The sequence below is a fragment of the Esox lucius genome, chromosome 21 (assembly GCF_011004845.1).
Source record: "Esox lucius isolate fEsoLuc1 chromosome 21, fEsoLuc1.pri, whole genome shotgun sequence".
In the NCBI taxonomy this organism is placed as follows: domain Eukaryota; kingdom Metazoa; phylum Chordata; class Actinopteri; order Esociformes; family Esocidae; genus Esox; species Esox lucius.
This window is the reverse complement of record NC_047589.1, coordinates 30,106,609-30,126,481: the sequence shown is the minus strand read 5'-3', so window position 1 is coordinate 30,126,481 and position 19,873 is coordinate 30,106,609. Positions and strand designations below refer to the sequence as shown.

Here is a 19,873-nt window from a genome sequence, read left to right as displayed (position 1 = left end):
ATCCAATCAACTTTGCTGAATTTGGCTGAATCTGAGCAGACAATATATCCCTATACACTTCAGAATTTATCCGGCTGCTTCTGTCTTCTGTCACATCATCACTAAACACTAATGACCCAGTGCTATTGAAAGCCATGCATGCTCATGCCATCACACGGCCTCCACTGTGTTTTACAGATGATGTGGTATGCTTTGGATCATGATCCATTCCTAGCCTTTTCCATACTTTTTTCTTCCCATCATTCTGGTACAGGATGATCTTAGTTTCATCTGTCCAAATAATGCTGTTCCAGAACTGGGCTGGCTTTTTTACATATTTTTTGGCAAAATCTGGCCTTTCTATTCTTGAGGCTTATGAATGGTTTGCACCTTGTGGTGAACCCTCTGTATTTGCTCTCATGAAAACTTCTCTTTATGGTAGACTTGGATAATGATATATCTACCTCCTGGAGAGTGTGCTTCACTTGGATGTTGGGAAGGGTATTTTCTTTACCATGGAAAGGATCCTACAATCTTCCACCATTGTTATCTTCCATGGACGTCCAGGCCTTTTTGTGTTGCAGAGCTCACCAGTCTGTTCTTTTTAACTCAGAATGGAATGTACCAAACCGTTCATTTGGCCACTCCTAATGTTCCTGCAATCTCTCTGATGGAATTTCTTGTTTTTTGGCAGCCTAAGGATGGCCTGTTTCACTTGCATTGAGAGCTCTTTTTAACGCATGTTGTGGGTTCACAGCAACAGCTTCCAAATGTGAATGCCACACCTGGAATAAACTCCAGACCTTTTATATGCTTAATTGATGAGGAAATAATGAAGGAATGGCCCACACCTGTCCATCAAACAGCTTTTGAGTCACTTGTCCAATTACTTTTTGTCCCCTGAAAAAGAGGGGGCTACATATTAAAGTGCTGTAATTCCTAAATCCAAGCCCGGCTGAAGTTTGCAAAAACAAACATCAAGTCTCCCAAAAGCACGTGGGAAAATGTGGTATGGTCTGATGAAACCAATGTTTAACTTTTTGGTCATCATTCCAAAAGGTATGTTTGGCGCAAAAACAACACTGCACATCACCCAAAGAACACCATACCCACAGTGAAGCATGGTGGTGGCAGCATCATGCTTTGGGGCTGTTTTCCTTCAGCTGGAACCGGGGCCTTAGTCAGGGTGGAGGGAATTATAAACAGTTCCAAATACCAAGACATTTTGGTACAAAACCTACAGGTGTCCGTTAGAAAGCTGAAGATGGAGAGGAATTTCACCTTTCAGCATGACAATGACTCAAAACACACATCCAAACCACAAAAGCATGGCTTCACCACAAGAAGATTAACATTTTGGAATGGCCCAGTCAGAGCCCAGATCTGAATCCAATTGAACATCTGTGGAGTGATCTGAAGAGGGCTATACACAGGATATGTCCTCGCAATCTGACAGATTTGGAGCGCTTTTGCAAAGAAGAGTGGGCAAATATTGCGATGTCAAGATGTGCCATGCTAATAGACTCCTACTCAAAAAGACTGAGTGCTGAAATAAAATCAAAAGGTGCTTCAACAAAGTATTAGTTTAAGGGTATGCACACTTATGCAACAAGGTTTTTGTGAGTTTTTTATTTTTCCCCCTCAAAGATTTCAGTTTGTTTTTCAATTGAATTGTTCACATATAGGTCACATTAAAGGTGGAAAAAGTCCTGACATGATTTATCTTTTTCTCATTCTTTTACATCACAATAACCTGGCAGGGGTGTGTAGACTTTTTATATCCACTGTATATACTGTATATATGCTGACATAGCTCTGTTGAAATGTGCTGTTCATTTAACAGAATTTCTACTGAACTTGTTGAGCGAGTACATTACTTGATCCAGATATGGGATTGATGACACAACGGTGAGCAAGCGGGGACCCAAATGCGGACACAGAGGCAGAGGAGGGCGGTCCAAAGTATTTTTTGAACAACCAGGGAGCAGGCAGGCTCACAGTGGGGGAAAGGCAGAGGTCGTTATCGGGGCGGTCAGATGGTTGAAGGCACAAGGGTGGCAGGCAGGCTCGCGGTGGGGGACAGGTAGTGTTCGTTGTCGGGCGGTCTGATGGTCGAAGGAACAGGGGAGGGCAGGCAGGCTCGTAATCCGGAAAACAGGCAAGGGTCACAACCGGGGAAGAGAATGACAGGCAGAGTGGGTAATATCACACACAGAACGCTGGAAACGACTGTACAAGACAAGACGATCTGGCAACTGCCAAACGGAGAACAGGGCCTAAATACACAGGGCCAATAGGGAACCGGGAACACCTGGTGAGGGGCGGGGACAAGACAACAGGTGAAACACATCAGGGCGTGACAATTGACTAGTTTGTTCTGGTGTAATCAGTGGATAGAGAGGGAGCCACTGCTAATCTTCATCATCACAACCGTTGACACAAAGAAAGCAGCACAGTGTCCTGTGTAATTTAGTATCCCCTCTCCTCAGGTATGAACATTGTTGATGACAGAAAGAGTTTTATCATTGGTAAGTAGGCATTACCCTAAGTTAACTGTTAGGTTGAGTTAATTTATATGACAAAGGCATGTTGAAATTTATCGTTTAAGTTTGCTAGGCACAGCTGCGGGTGTTTTATGCAAAATTTTCACAGAGTGTGTTTCACTAGTCCACGTGCTCAGGGCGTGTAGAGTGACTGAATGTTAGCTAGCTTAGTACGTAGAAATGTTTGCGCACGGAAATATGAATATCTAAGTTTGTTTAAATGTTGCTAACTAGTTGCTTAATAACCCCTCAGTAAATTACTGATGAGGTCCATTAATTTGAGTGAGGATAGAAAAAGAGAACTATGTACATGAGGTATTCATAACCTAACTATGTGCAAGTGGTGTTAACAAAGGAATGTCTGTTATTGCATACCAAAAAAGTTATATCATGGTACCCTGCAGTGCAAATAAGGTCAATAGGCTCTGTGTACAAGCGTATGGACGAACTTCCGCTTTTGCCAGATGTTGGCATATCATTTTCCGGTTTCCTTAAGGCGATCACCCGCGTCGCCCAAAATTTCAGTTTTTAGTAGATGTCTCCAAGACCTGCCTAAAATAAGCATTAGTGATGTCCATCGAATTGTTGATGCCTGGTCCCCTGCTCCAACAAGCAAGCTGAACAAGGGATTCAAACTCTACGTATCGAGTTATCTGCACAACTACGAGGGTAAGTAGTTTACTGTGGTGTGCCGGCCGGCTATCGGCTAAGCTAGTTAGTGACGTGTTCCTTTTTAGTGTAGTATTAGGCAGGACAATAGAACGCATAAAAATTCACCGGCATTCAAACCGCAAAAGAACATTGGCTGAGCTGGAACGCTAGCGCGTCATAGCAAGTGAATTGAAACGAACCTTCGTTCAGCCTCTTCTAACCTGAATGAAGCTTCAAATTCCATAGCCTCAAAAAAGTACCAAAACAGGTCTCCTCTTTTATTTGACTACTGTAACCTCATTTCACAACGAAACTGAAAAATAACAACTGGCATAGGAAGTAAACATCTGGTCCTATATGGTATTAATTGCGCTTAAACCTGCGTTACGTGGAAGTATATAAAAAAATCGCCTTTTGACTATTTCTAGTCTAGCGTTTGAAGTCATTGAATGGCGCAAGAAATATTTTATTAAAAAGAGGACATTCTCCTGATAAAAATGATGCCCCACTTGTACCTTGAAACTTAAATGAGTCACGTACATTATATTTATTTTCTTTTCCGTACAACAGCATCACTCATCTTGTTGTGAGTTTAGGTGTTTACTAATGCGGATGAGTATTAGTAAGTAAACCAGAAACTGCAATACCGACTTCTAGACAAAAGCGGAAGTTCGTCACTACGCTGGTGCACAGAGTCTATAGAACTTAGTAATTTCAAGATATCTGTATTGGAAATAGGATGGAATTCATGTGTATTGTTGTATTACCAACGTTTGTGGGCTATACATTATCATGACTTTATAGTAGTAAACCATTCATTAAAGGCATTTGTGACACTTATTGTAACGTGTAAACCATATGATTAGTAAAAAATTGATAATAAACGTTTGTAGAGTCTTCATTAGTATGATTTCATAGTAGTAAAGCATTACTTAAGCAGGACTGTGAGAAGAAGATCAAGAGAGCAGGTAGTATTTTTGGATGTCATTAGGAGTTTTGTGATGTAAGGGGAATCAACTGGACTGAATGAGGAGAGGTGAGAGTCCCGGGCAGCAAGTGGACAAATATGGAGGTTAAGAGTAGGGGGGGCTGTGGTAGATTTATTAGATAGTGAGGAGCTCAAATGTATGGGGGATGAGGAGGTGACAGAAACATTTCTAGTTTTTAGTGGGCCTAGAGCATTGAGAGAGACAGACATAGCAATGTTGAGATGGTTAGCTTGTTCTTCAGGTGATTTGAGGGTGGAATCAATCGGAAGAGCAGAGCAAATGGTGTCTGATAATTGGGGAGGGGCAACAGCTTTGATGTTACAGAAGGAGATTATGTACTTCAGTGTTGTGTGGTATGTTGGAAGAAAATGAGAAATGAATGATCTTGTGGTCAGACAATGGAAATGAAGATGGAGTTATATGGGTAATGGTAAGGAAATGAAGATGGAGTTATATGGGTAATGGTAAGGAAATGAAGATGGAGTTATATGGGTAATGGTAAGGAAATGAAGATGGAGTTATATGGGTAATGGTAAGGAAATGAAGATGGAGTTATATGGGTAATGGTAAGGCCGGCAGAACAGACGAGATCAAGTATGTGATCTTTGAAATGGGAGGGAAAATTAACATGTTGGATACAGTTAAAACAGTCCAGGACAGCGATGGAATCAGAGTTTGGAGTTAGATGAGTCAAAGTGAATATTGAGGTGGCCAAGCAGGAGAAGGTGAGTTGAGAGTGATTCAGCAATTGGTGAGTAGTTCAGCTAAGTCAGAGGACGATAAATAAGGATGATGGTCAGGGAGTTTCCTGATTTACAGGCTATATATTCAAATGAGGTGAAAGATGGAAGAGACAACTCAGTGATTTTAAAATGGGATTTGTCTAGTTCAGCAAAGCCACCACCACAACTTGTTAGGCAGGAGTGGGACAGATAGCTAAACCATTGGGAACTGCTTGATTTAATATGAAAAAATCTCTGGGTGTTTGCCACATTTCAGTTAGGAAAAGAAAGTCCAGCTTGTTGTCCAGTATTAATTCATAGAGCAGGGAGGCTTTATAATTCATGGGAAGACGTGGAAATCCAACCGTAGTATATTCCAGGACAGGACGGAGACGGTAGACAGGAGCCGAATGAGTAGTTATCCAGTTGGAGGTAATCACAGCAATGCAATTGAGACACGTATGATCAGCAAATGAAAGGCGTACCAGCAGCAGGTAATATAAAACAAAAAACAGTAAAACGACGGAACGTTTTAGAGAAGACAGGAAGAAACAGTTGAACAGAGTTTGACAGCTCCCATGAGAAGCGACAACCAACACGACGCAAGCAGATACTCTCAACTGGAAGTAGAGACGAGACACAAGGCTGTGTCACAGAGGACACAGAGGAACGTTAGCTTCTTGGTCCAGCGATGTATTCGTTAAAATGTATTAACATTTACTACATTCATTTAATAAGTCATTGTTCATGTTTATTCCTGTTGAAGGTAACAACTATACATTCACTAACTAAAGATTGCATTTTAGCTTTTTTCAGACTGTACATTTCACTTACTTCCTTATCTTCCAGCATCACATCTTCCATCTTGAGAACAGGTTGAGGACAGAGGACAAACTTGAATGAACTCATCTTTGAGTTACTCCTATACCTTCATTCTTGTGTGCACATTCGGTACAATTATTAAATAGTGAGGAAATATTTTATAAATATTTTACTAAATGCCTAGCTACTAAGGCCTTCTAATGAAGACTCTCCAAATTTTAATTATCCATTAATTAATACCCATATGGTTTAAAATTTACAATAAGTGTCACAAATGCCTTTAAAGCCTCCATACCTGCTCTTTGTCCACACATCACAAGCATAGTCAACATCTCCCTCACCAACGGTATTTTCCCCTCCTGCTACAAAGCTGCTGCTGTCACCCCAATCCTAAAGAAACCTGGACTCGACAACAACATCCTTAACAATTTCCACCCCATCTCCAACCTCCCCTTCCTGGCAAAAACCCTTGAAAGAATTTTTGCCTCACAGCTCAAAGCCTACCTCCTCAAAAACAATCTATATGAGCCTATTCAGTCTGATTTCCAGCCAATCCATAGTACAGAAACTGCACTCCTCAAAGTCGTCAATGTCCTTCTCCTCTCTACTGATGCTGGTTCCCTCAACATCCTGATTATCCTCGACCTGAGTGCTGCCTTTGACACCGTTAACCACCAGATTCTGGTCACCAGGCTCAAGGGTCTGGGTGTTGAGGGAACTGCACTCTCCTAGCTCAATTAATATCCCACTAACCAAACCCATTTTATCCAACTCCAAGGCCTAAACTCAGATTCAGCCACAGTCACTCAAGGTGTCCCCCAGGGGTCAGTACTTAGTCCCCTGCTCTTCATCATCTATATCCTTCCCCTTGGTCAAATCTTTATCACTTCAATCTTAATTTCCACTGCTATGCTGATGAAACACAAATATATCTAGCCACCAAGTCTCTCACCAACCCACCTCTGACCCATATTGAATCCTGCCTGACTGCAATAATGGCGTGGATAAAGGACAACTTCTTCAAACTAAACAGTGACAAAACAGAACCCATACTCATTGGAACCAAATCCACCCTCAACAAAACTGTCACTTTCAATCTCAACATCGATGACACCGTTGTTTCTCCATCCCCCCACGCATGTAACCTTGGCGTCATTCTGGACTCTACACTCTCCTTTGATCAGCACGTCAAACAAACTGTAAAACCTTCATTCTTCCATCTTCGCAACATCTCTAAACTCAGACCTTCCCTCTCCTGTCCTGCTGCTGAAACCCTAATACATGCATTCATAACCTCCTGTCTTGACTACTGCAACTCCCTACTCACTGGCATCAAATCTACATCCCTCCATAAACTCCAAATGGTTAAAAACTCTGCTGCCAGACTACTGACTCACACCAAGTCCCAGCAGCATATCACCCCTATCCGCTGTGAGTTACACTGGCTTCCTATCACCCAATGCATCAACTAAAAGATCCTACTATTGACATATAAAGCCCTAAACAATATCGCCCCTGCCTACCTCTCTGACCTTCTTCTTCCATATCAACCAACACACACTCCGTTCCAGTACTGCAGGCCACCTCATGATCCCCAAGTCAAAGCTCCAAGGCTTTGGTGACAGGGCATTCTCAAGGGTTGCTCCTAGGCTCTGGAACTCTCTCCCCAAAACCATCCGTGACTCTGAGACTATCCCCATCTTCCAGAAACACATCAAGACTCATCTGTTCAAAATCGCGTACCCATAGCCACGTCAAATCCCACACTCTCAATCTTTGTTGTTTTCTCATCGTATTTATTTTGTTTCTGTTTGTTTTCTGTTCCATGTTACTATTGTACAGGGTCTTTGGGTCCCTGAAAAGCGCTATATAAATATAATGTATTATTATTATAACATTACCTCACACTAATACTCACATGTATAACTGCCTTAGTTAATGTTAACAAAGAGGACTACATGTTTATTAAGACCCTGTAACTCATGTTTGTTAATACTGAATCATAACTGTCAATTCATGTACCCTTATTGTAAAGTATTACCAAAATGTCCTTTAACATCACACAATATAACAGCATTTCGAAAAATAATTATGTATAAAATGTTTTTATTCAATAATTATGTTACATCCATATGTATTGGGTGAATACTAGAAGGCAATTGAAATGACCATTTCAGTCTGGGGGCTCTAAGAACAATCGTTGGTGCAGCTACAGGACAAATGGGCTTCTGTCTTCTCTTTCAGGTCCACACTCTGTTCAAAGTTGCTGCTCAGATCATCAGAGCTGTTCTGGTGGGAACCTGTTATAAGAAAGAAAATGAAGGGTTTGGAACTACACCTTACCTTCCATTGTCAGGCTAAGTCTACAATCAATACAATTAAACTTAATTTGATTTCAGTCATTTTAGAAAGTGAACCAAAACAAAATTTTCCTCAGTGAAAAGAACTGAAGTGATTTGGAATTGGATCTAGAATGGTACTGTCGTTCATTGACTGGAATTGAAATGGATTCGATTCCTGTTGTGTTGGATACAACATGATGCTGTCTTCAGTAACATATGGCATTGGATTTCCATTGTAAACTCACCGTGGGGCCGGCAGTGGTAGCCGATGGTAACGGGGACGGTCCTCAATGGAACACATCCAGGAAGACAACGCAGGACAGGCTCAACAGAGTAGCATTTAGACTTCTGGCCTTCCAAAGTCACCTGTCTGTCCAGCTTCACCGACTCCAGCTTCATGCGACATTCTAAGACAAAGGGGTACAGTGATAATAAGTTAAAGATTCAGCCTGCGCATTTATAAAATATTGGATGAACAGGAAGTCTTCGAATGTATACGTTTTTCAAACAATTATACATGGATGAAATCCGATCAAATAATGCAAATTCTTTAGCAATCCATTTTGGATTACGCACACTGCTCTAAAAAGTACTGTCTGAAATGATGAACATGGAGTGTCAAAAACTGTTTGTCCAGTGGACTCAGATGGTTTCCACTATTTCAGCATTTCTTGCCCCTATGTATCATTTTCCAATTTGTTTTGTTCAAAAGCCTCAGACCACACACACGGGTCTTTTCTGCGACCACCCAGGATTAAATAAAATTATTACATATACTGGCTCAAATAATTAACTAGGCAAATGTTATATTATGGCATATTATTAAAGTGATGGAATGGACTAAAACTTACAACTGGATAGCAGTGTATGCTGTGTGTTTATTCACTATATTTTGTTGTGATACATCAAAGGCAATCATCGCCTGAGACTTACCAGACTTATCATAGCAGCTCACAGAGGCAAGTACCCAGGAATGGGCAAAGCTGACTGGACTCTTGGTCTGACGACCACTGGGCATGCGGTACTCCTGTCTGATTTCCCCGTCAGCCTTTCCACAGATTCCTCCCACCTTTCCCTTCATCCAGTCCACAACTTGAACCTAAGAGCCAAAACCATACAAACACTTAAAATGACTCCAGTTGAGGTTGTGGTACACTTAAAACTATTAATATCCATACAGCCACTTCTATTTATTATTTGACATAAGATTCTCATCACCTTCCATGAAGTCTTATCAAAGTAGACTTCTTGGAGACCGTGGCTTGGGGCCTTCAGAGACAGGCCTTCACGCTTCTGTCTGATCTCAATAGAACCTTTAAGTAAGAACAGAAATGTTAAATGTAAAGTCAGTATTAAAGTAGATTAAGAGAGAAATTTCCACAATATTAGATCATTCTAGTCAGTTTCATGATAATAAAGTATGTCTTAGGAACATTAGCAGAAACCTGAGGGGTCCTGGTATGGCAGCTTGCTGAGGGGAATTTCCATTCCATTGACCTTCAGCATCACTTCATCGTCTTCAAGGGACAAGTCAACATCTCTGGAAATGTCAGAAAATACATTTGTATGTTATTGGTGGAACAGATACTTATGTAAAAAGCTTGTGTTTCTAAAAGAATACTTACATCTGAGAGATTTTCACATTGATCTGGTTTTCTTCAGTTGACTGATCCCTCTTCAGCAGAACAATGAATTTGAGCTCAGGGGTGGAATCCTGAGCCAGAACCTGGTAGCAAGAAAGTGGCATCTGGTTCTTGTATCTCCGGTTGTTAAATGTTGTCAAAGTGTCTCTTGCCATGCTACATTGAGCTGGAAAACAATCAACAGACCTCATAATCCTTGTATTTCTTTAACTTTGTAACATTCAACTTACTGTAACTGTATATATTAATATTGATTTCCATTACCTGAGGTGGCTTCAGTAAACAGCAAGTGAATTTTGTTAATCATGTTGTCATTGAAGGGAGAAAGACCAGTCACTGACTCAATAGGCAGAGGATATGGGAGGTTCAAACCCAGTTTAGACAGGGTCATCTGTGACAGAGATAAACAGATACTCTTCAGAAACAGTAAACATAAGTGTGAAATCTGGTGAGGACTACACAGAAGCAGAAAATAGTTGTGTTGAAGAAACACTGTTCCTCACCCTGGGTGACTTCAGAATGACATCCACGGTCCTCTCAGACGTTGCAACCAAAGTCAACTGAATCTGTTTCTCACTATTTTGTTTATTTTTTGTTTGAATCAAACTAGCCAAGTAAGATGGAATGTACTCTGGGATGTACTCAGACATACTAGAAAAGAAAGATAAATATATTAGAAACGGTTCAAATTATTAAATTGCAGTATCATTATAAAGTTATACATTTAGACACATAACCGCTATCTTGACATAGCAAATTATACAGTAACAGTACATTTTGACAGAAAATTATACAGTAACAGTACATTTTGACAGAAAATTATACAGTAATCGTACATCTTGACATAGCCCCAAAATTTCTTGGGAACCTTGGGTAGTCTCTCCCAAGACACCCTCAGACGAGCTGCCGGGCTTTCACCAACAAGACCAGTCTCTGCAGTGATGAAGGTCTTATATTCCTTGCACTCTGCACCCCAAGCAATCTTGGCCTAGTTAAGGGAACAAAGAGTGGAATAGTGGTATAATACAACAGAGGTTATTGCTACCAAAGTAAACCAGGTACAATGAGAAGACTTATATTGTAGAACCATCTACATATAATTGATCTCACATTGACTTTGTGTTTGCTGAGCAGAACACCATCAGCACATAATTGCCAGTTGTCATCTTCAGCAATGGCAGCCAGAATGATCTGAAGTCTGGAAGTAGCTTTGTCCAAGTAAGCAGCCACCTGGTATCCAGCCTGCTTCTGGTCTTTTCTCACTGCACGGACCAGAATGACCACCTCAGGGGCAAGAGTCTCGCCAAGGAATCTAGCCTGAGAGGAAGAATTATTTTATTACTTGTTGCACACTATCTGGGTGAACAAAAGGAATGACATGATCATCTTGACTCAAGTTTTGGTGTTTATATTTAACCTGATTGTAGATTTCCTGGAAGCTAGAGGCAGTACTCCTGCTTTTTGAGATTCCTTGGGAGACCTGAAAACACAGAATAGAACAAATCATCTGGGAACATAAGTAAGTACATATATATACATACATAGTTTTGTATACAATTATTTCCATTAGATTTAAAACTATTTATTATAAAATTCTACCTTGTGATTTCTGGTGAAGTTGCGGTTGTAAACCTCACCCTATTTAGAGAAAAAACATTTTAATATATAAAATATTCACTAAACATTATTCAAATTTTTTTGCAAAAGGTTTGTGACAACAGTATCCTGACCATGGAGCGACGAGAACTGGAGGAACTGGAGGAGCTGGAGGAACTGGAATTGGAGTTGGACATGGAAGAGCTAGAAGATCTGCTGCTCTGTAATTTGCTGGAACTTGAGCTACTGGAACTAGAGCTGCTGGAACTAGAGCGGCTGGAACTAGAGCGGCTGGAACTAGAGCTGCTAGAGCTGGAGGAAGATCTGGTACTGTTCCTTAGACCAGGTGCCAGCATTTTTTTGAGCTTCAACAGGATAGGTTTTCCCTCTGGAGCGTCTTCATCATCATTAATGGTGATGACTTTGATGATCTTATCTGCAGCTTTGGGTCCAACTTGCACTTCAATCTCTAGTTTCTCAATAGCAGCTCCAGATGAAGCTAAATTGACAAGCAATATACATTTAGATGAAATGCTCAATTATTTTTAAATACATTTAACATATTCATATTAACATATGATTTTAAGCTATTTAACATATAACATGAAGTAATACATGCTTGCCTGGTTTGACAGCAATAATGACTGAATGATTTCCAATCATGTTGTAGAGAAGAGAGTTTCTGATGAAGGCAGCGTTCTCAGAAGCAATTTCTATGCATGCACTCAGGCCGAGTCTTTCAGCACATAATGACCTCTCAAGCTGCCGTTTGGACTTGTAGTTGAATGACAATTTAGAATCACTGATCTCAGAAGATCTTTCCTGAAAAATAGCATCAACATAGAACATAACCAGATATAGTTGTTAATAATCTGTGGATTCATAATGCACAAGTGAATCTAGTTTTAAATGAAAATGGCATATATACTCATATAGTATTTAATCTAAACTCACCAAACTGTCAGTATTGGAGTCTCCAGAATCAGTCATAGTTGATGTTTCTTTGGAGACCTGTAGACTTGCTGCTTTGTCAGGAATCAAGGGAGTTAATCTCTCAGCTTGGAGATCCTCCACATTTCTTGCTACTGCAAAGGTCTCAACTCTGTTGAAGGAACATAGAATGGCATGGTTCTACAATAAGAACTTTGACATCTATAACTACCTTTTTGCTGACCAAGAAAACATTATACTTACTGAGCAGCAACAATGTGCTCAGGAGCAGAAACAGGCAAAGCCTCAATCTTGAAGTGTCCGTTAGCAATGTCAAGTTTGGCTGTGAATTTGGCAGGGACAACTGTGTGGACCTTAGCTCTTGCTATCAGTGCTGCCTGGAGGAATTTGGTGTTTACTCCCATCACAGCAAATGTATGCATGGCAATGCTACAGGGAATGGAGAAGGTTGTTAAGTTCACCAAGAATGGTGGTATAAAAAATAAAATCATTAAATTAACCTTCGGTAATACTAACCTTGGTCTAACTTCAGCTTGGAGCTGAATGTCTGTTTTCAACAGCTGGGCAATATTGAAGTTTTCAGGCAGAGCAGGTTTCATAGTTGCACGGACTATGAAGATAAAGAATAAAACACATTGATATGGCAGACTGGAGATAGGAGGTAATAAAGAAGTACTAATAACTACTATGATATGGTTACCATCGACAAATGCATTAGCAACAGCAGCAGTGTAGAAGCTGAGCTCCATGGGCAAACCAACAGCACTGGGGAAGATGCGACGCACTTCAGCAGCCAGCAGGGGCTTAGAATACTGGAGAGTAGTTCCAGACAGAAGAGCCTTCAAGACATTCTTTCCCATAGCCTGGACAGCAGGGCTGGTGGCAAGCTGTGGGGAAATACTTTGTTAACTGATTTGTTAACTGGTAGGACAAGGGTAGATTCAATTATTCCATAAATACTGTAAAAGTTAAAATGATTCATTAGTTGTACCTGAATGGCCTGATCGACGAGGGCCTTGTCGATATTTGCAAAGGCAATATCCTGTCCAAAGAACCTCACATAAAAGGCGGCCAGGGGCTTGCTTGGATTTTGGGACCTCCAGTTGATCAGCTGTGTAAGTAAAGGAAACCGGATTGATCAACTTAGTTCAAGTGCTTTATATTTAGTGATCGTTGATACTCTACTTACAGCCTTAATGGCCCGCTTCATTTTAGTGATCCTGTCAACGTTTTCAGAATCAGTTGGGATTTTCATAAGAGCCTCCTGGATTCCTTCAGTTTTCACTCCCACCTGAGTGGGATTACAGTCAAACAGATTAAATGTGTTTTAAAATTACTCTATTATCATTTCAAGGAACTTTGGAAACAACCTTTACCTCAAAGACATCAGCAGCTGCTCCAGCAAAGTAGGAGCGAACTTTGGTCACAAAGGCTTTAGGAAAAATGGTGGCAGCATCGTTGATATACAAAGCGGTGGCAGCAACTCCAACCCTCAGGGGACCTTTACAAGGAGACACCTAGCTGTCAATGTCTTTGTTACAGTTTTGTAAAGGTTTGGTGGATGGTATAATGGGTCAGTCAGTGTTAACAAAGCAGTTTAAAAGGATTCCCTTACTATAATACCCATCCAGACGCATGGATTTACTGTAGCGATATTCCAGTCTTTCAAATTTGTTGCTGAGGATCTTGACAGCAACATTGCAGGCAGCAGCACTAAATGAAGGAATACTAGGTCATTGTACATGATTAAATACAAATTAAAAGAGATTATGTTAACCTTTAGGAGTGGTCTTACACTGGGGCAAAGTCTGGGGCAGTGCTCCTGGTCAGGGACTTCATGTGAGAATAGGTGAAACTAGCCACCTGCAGATTTTCTTCTGTCCTCAGAATGTTAGCAAGAGCGGTCACCAGACCCATTGGAGGCTTTGTCTCAAACAGCACAGTGGCAGCAGTCATTCGAAGCTCTGTGTGGAGGTCCTTGTCCATGAACAACTGCACAGCAAGGTCCTGGACCTAATTTACAGGAATATTTCAGAGATTTGAAAGGACTTCCAGCAGGACAGCAATGACATTGTAGTTTGCTGTTTATTGAAGTGATTGTACTCACCATTTTGGGATCCCTCTTTGCAATGTTTCTCAGAGCTAATAGTGCATTCTGCTGGATTTTCAGGGGCAGTTTATCAGCTGCAGTTCCAACGATGGGCAGGAGCTTTGTGATTGGTTTAATGCTAGCAGGATGGCCAGCATTACCCAGAACTTTAAGAGCCCAGATGAGTTCCCCAAAGTTGCCTTTAGCAGCAGCCTCAACAGCAAGGTCATGGATGGGCTGTGTGAAGACATGTAGATATGTGAATAACCTCTATCAGTCCTTTAGGTCATAGTGATAGAGATCATTATAGGAAAATACAACCAGTTTACCTTCACAAGTTCAGCAGGGCAGTTGGGAAAAGCCACACAGTATTTGTAAACCTGTGTACCATAACCAAGCATGACGATCTCACGCAGAACTGGTTGTTTCTGAATCTTGTCATGGAAAACTAGGCTCTGGTGGGAAAGAAAGGTTCATTATAGTCCTTTATATTGAATAGGTACATTTTTAGTGTGTCTGGGATTCACACTCATACGGTCACACTGGAGGACCTTGTATTACAGGCAATGGTTTTACCCAGTATATTAACTCAGGGTACAGTAATCCAATCATCCGATCATTGGATAAATATGGGATTTTACTCACTTCCCCAGACTGAAATTAATTCATGATGTCCTATATGCATCTACTATGAATGAATTCAGAGGTCGTTTTGTTCTAGCTAGTTCTATAGACTCCAGTTCCTGCACAAGTGCTGGATTGCAACTTTGGTCAACATCTGTAAGACTCTTTGTGGACATTATAGAATATAGCACAATCCTTTCACCAACCATATTTTAACTATAACTATATAAACGACATGAAATATTAAAAAAATTGCACTAAAAATATGTTAGCTAGCTAGCTTACCACAACGCTATGAATTCAAAAATTCTGATGCATTAAATAGCAGTTTATACTTTGTCTTGAATTTTTTTGTTACATTCACATTTTAGGTACTGAGCTGACAACCAAAGAAACATTCATAATGTTATCAAATGGAATATCAACCATATCTTCTTACACACATTAGTGAGATGCTATGTAGCTACTAGTAAGTTGCTGTACCTACTTCAAAAAGCTTGACAGTGTCCAGATCAGCAGTCACCATATGAACAGCAGCAACCAGAGCCTGAGCGGCTTCAGGAATAGTGATGTCACCAGCCAAAAACTTCTCCTTGATGAATCTCACAGCAACTGGACTTCCAATGGACGGAACAGAGTCCAGGATCCACATTCTGAAAAAGAAAATGTTGCATTGCAGCACATTTGTGTTACATCATTGTTTCTCTGCTTGAGTAGTTGTCCAAGAAAATGAATGTTAAAAAAACAATACCTGAAGGCTGGTTTGGTCTTGAACTGAGTCCAGATGGCCTCGATGTTCTCAAAGCTAGCCCTGCGCAAGATGTGAATCAACTGCAGAAACTTCAGTGGAGCATCTTCATGGACCAGTGCCTCGTTGGATGTGACCAGATGATTCAGGACCTCTACAGCCTAAAGAATAATAGTGAAATTATAGTGAAGTATTTGTATTAACACTTGTTACATACGTGTTTACATATTATCCAGATTATTTAAAATAATATACATTAACAGTCACATTTACCCATTTACTAAAATTTATAAATATACTATCAGGTTAATAAAAAATAGTATATATGTATTTAATTGTACCTGTGCTTGTGGGTTGGTAATCTTAAGGAGCTGAAGTGGTGACTGGAGATGTTCAGTGGAAAGTTCATACTGAATGGTTCCACGCTGAAGATATTCAGCTTTGATGGGTGCAATGGGTGTCTGCTTGATCTCAACGAAGGTCAAAGTTTGTCTGTGAAAAGTTGTTAATAAGAAACCTTTAGAAATGTAAACATAATATAAGTTCAAGTGTTTTTGTTTTGTATCTCAAATCAACATACTTTGCTTCCATCTGAGCAGCTCCAGTCATCTCATTGAATGGTGCAAACTGATGGAGCTCAGCAACAGTGGCCTCCATGATCAGGGCACCGGAGGGAGTTGGCTTCATGATGTAGTTGTAAGAAGCTGCTCCCCTCAGGGCCCTCCCTCTCTGTGAGGATAAAATCGTTATTTGCATGGCTTCACTGCTTTATGCGTAATTTTCAAAAATTTGTAATGAAAATGTTAAAGATTTGTCATGTACATCTACAGAAAATGCCATAGAATTCAAAAAACAATTCACATTTTTAGTTACTGCATGATTATTTTTCAGTTGTGTGAAACTGGAAGACATTTTGATACAGGGGTTATGTATTGTTAGCCTAGAAAATATAGATAGTTATGTTCATACCTGCTGACATTCAACACACTTCTCAGTGTAAGCCAGACCAAAGTCTTTCATGATCCTCTCCTGGCAGTTATTCAGATCCTTGGTCTTAGTCAGATGGATGCGCTCTGCCTTGGTATCTTCACTGATCACATAGTGGGTCTTACATACTCCCTGAGCTCCAGCCTAACCGAAAGGACATGTATCATAAAGGAGAGAATTAGTGAAGAACTCAGACATTACACATTAGAACATGTATCATAAAGGAGAGAATTAGTGAAGAACTCAGACATTACACATTAGAACATGTATCACAAAGGACAGAATTAGTGAAGAACTCAGACATTACACATTAGAACATGTATCACAAAGGACAGAATTAGTGAAGAACTCAGATATTACACATTAGAACATGTATCATAAAGGAGAGAATTAGTGAAGAACTCAGATATTACACATTAGAACATGTATCATAAAGGAGAGAATTAGTGAAGAACTCAGACATTACACATTAGAACATGTATCATAAAGGACAGAATTAGTGAAGAACTCAGATATTACACATTAGAACATGTATCATAAAGGAGAGAATTAGTGAAGAACTCAGAGATTTCTCATTGAAACATCTATGTGTGTATTTACCTCCTGAAGCTCATAGACGTTCTGTGTCTTCTTGACATTGAGCTGAAGAATGTTCAAGATGCCTCTATGGATATTCAGCACTGTTTCTGAGACATCAGCTGGGGCAGATACCTTACCCACAATACCGTTGGTGTACTCAAACCTGATGGGGGTCCTGAGCTGATTATTCAGGGCTGAGGTGAGCTTTGGAGCTGGCACAAAAGAAGCTTTGGGCCAGAATCCACTGTACTCTAAGATCTCAGGATCCTCAAGCTACAGGGAAATACCAATATACATATTAGTCAGTGTAATGGACCTCACAGGACATTGTTGTGCTGTATGGTTGTCATGTAAAAGTGAAACTAATACCTTGAGCAAGTAGGTATTGTCTGCAACAGCACTGATGAGAACTTTGCTGATTATTTTTACTCCAGCTCTAGCAAGACCTTCCTCAGGCAGACCGCCCAGGATTAATGCTTCATAGCTGTACACATGGATCTTACCGGCAGCAAATTGGGGGGCTGTAATGTCAAATCAACATACATTTTACAATGTTGTAATCTTTGAAAAAATACTTCAGACATCAGGTCAACTTCACAATGAACTACAAGTATGTTAAGACAAGAACATAACTTAAACCTACCAAGGTTAAGATGTTGACTCGCTAGAATAAAAATAGAAAATAAATCACAATTTAACAATCAACATTTCAAAACAATTAGTCATATTTTGTAACTATTCTGTAGATAGATAGTAGTACTTACCCACGAGGGCTAGAGTCAGTGCTAGTATTACCACCCTCATGATCAGTGAGATACTGTACAATGAACAGCAGTCCCAGACAGCCATTTAAAGCAAATTACTGCTGACAAAACAGATGAAATAGATAATTAACCAATGTTAAATAAGAGGAGACCAGTATGTGCTCCTAATGAAGCCTGTTGAGTATGTTATCACTGGTTGTGAGGTGGTCACATACACCCTGAGGTTAGGTTAACCTGCCCCACTGACAAGGACAACTTCACCGATCAATGTCCATCAGATTTTTCATGAAAAACTTTACTCTGAAAGTGGCATATTTTCCCCAAGATTTAGGTAAAAGTGTTTTATCTTGTTTGACCTTTAGTAACAAAAATTAATTCTCAAAATCCTTATCACAGAAACAGAAATCCAGTCATTTTCTCCTTATTATGGAAAAACACATTGTTTATTTTGAAATTATACTCTTTGGTCCCAAGAAACAGATTTGCAGTCCAATCTCACAATGAACCTTAATGGTGGTTAAGTCCTAACCCAAAATAATGTGAGAGCTCAGTCTTACCCTCGAGCCTGATCTCATTTGATGAACGTATAAAATATATTTCTAGAGCAAATTTTTTACATCTTCAGAGAATTGTATAAAAAAGTTCTGTTTTAAATCAAATCTACAATCTTAACTAAAATGAAAAAAACATATCACATTATCCCAGACTCTCTGCACCGACAGCCTGTTAAGGCAAGGGCTGATTTTAAGGTTTTACTGTCAACGAACAAAGCTTTACATGACCTCGTCTACTCGTCTCTTCAGCAAAGTCCATGATTTAGTGTAGTCTGTCGCAGGGATGTGAAGATGATTGGAAAGGTACTCGAGTTACAAAATATACTTGGCTGTTCTTGCCTGGAAGGCTCCCCTCTCCACTTGGTATTTCTGGTTTACTCGTGTTCCCCCTAATGAAAGTATCCTTTTGGTCTGGTGCTTAGCAAAGTAGGTGGAATTATTTCCTGTCTGGGGTTATATTTTCAGACCCATCAGTTTCTCAGTCCCTAGTTTAATGCTTCAATAATTTTGTGCAGGGGGACTAGGTGACTCATAATTTTTACCTGACAGCCAAAATATGAATGGGCAACCACTCAGAGTCTGGCTCCTCTCAATGGTTTCTTCCTATCTTATAACCCTACTAACCTACTTAAATGTGTTCATAGTCACTTTGATGTGACCTTAACCTTTTCTGTAAGTTTTCAATCATTAGACTTCATAAATATATGGTGTATTTCCACTAGATGTTAGTGGTCATTGCCACATTGCAGATATGTCAGTCCAGAGGAACAAACCCTGCATTATCACTAAATGAACCTACAGAATCTTTAGTGAACACAACCTTTACTACAGCAAACTTGACTGCCTCTCTGCTATGCCTGACGCAAAGCTAGCACTAAAGCTGTAGCGTGACTGTCAGGTGTGCTGGAAGTGTGGTGTCACCTTGGTCTCGTACTGGGTGGGGGGCCCATGCTTGGCCTCTATTAGGAATATTTTGTATTCACATTTTTCATTGTGTGTTCCTATTATGTTCTCACAAACAGATGGCATATGGTAGCGTGATCTATGGCCTTGTTGGCTCCACGTGCACATTGCTCCCTAAGCTCAGACCCCTGGTTAACTCCAGACATATTTGATGCTCTGCATAGAAGTCATATACACATGAAATATATAATTCGATATGGTATGATATGAAGTGTTTGTACGGTCAACTTTTCGTGTTGTTTATTAACATAGGACATCAGCTTCATTCACATCACATGTGCCGCATAATATTGGTTTACTGGTGTTCATGTTCCATTGCTGAAGGAG

General features: G+C 40.2%; 1 protein-coding gene across 1 annotated transcript; it reads right to left on the bottom strand.

Moving 5' to 3' along the window:
• Positions 1-7,855: 7,855 nt before the first annotated feature.
• Positions 7,856-18,069, bottom strand: LOC105010276 (vitellogenin). Its single transcript, XM_029116191.2, has 34 exons — positions 18,030-18,069; positions 17,909-17,929; positions 17,629-17,786; positions 17,287-17,532; positions 16,669-16,830; positions 16,280-16,428; positions 16,041-16,191; positions 15,703-15,860; positions 15,439-15,604; positions 14,657-14,782; positions 14,346-14,564; positions 14,034-14,251; positions 13,854-13,951; positions 13,615-13,739; positions 13,428-13,529; positions 13,230-13,349; positions 12,939-13,125; positions 12,755-12,848; positions 12,482-12,667; positions 12,242-12,389; positions 11,911-12,109; positions 11,422-11,786; positions 11,291-11,329; positions 11,109-11,171; positions 10,802-11,008; positions 10,528-10,679; positions 10,195-10,342; positions 9,956-10,082; positions 9,674-9,857; positions 9,494-9,588; positions 9,267-9,361; positions 8,982-9,147; positions 8,294-8,455; positions 7,856-8,006 (listed from the first exon to the last, which is right to left on the bottom strand). The coding sequence occupies exons 1-34, from the start codon at positions 18,067-18,069 to the stop codon at positions 7,894-7,896; spliced, it is 4,989 nt and encodes a 1,662-aa protein (XP_028972024.2). The 3' UTR covers positions 7,856-7,893.
• Positions 18,070-19,873: the final 1,804 nt, after the last annotated feature.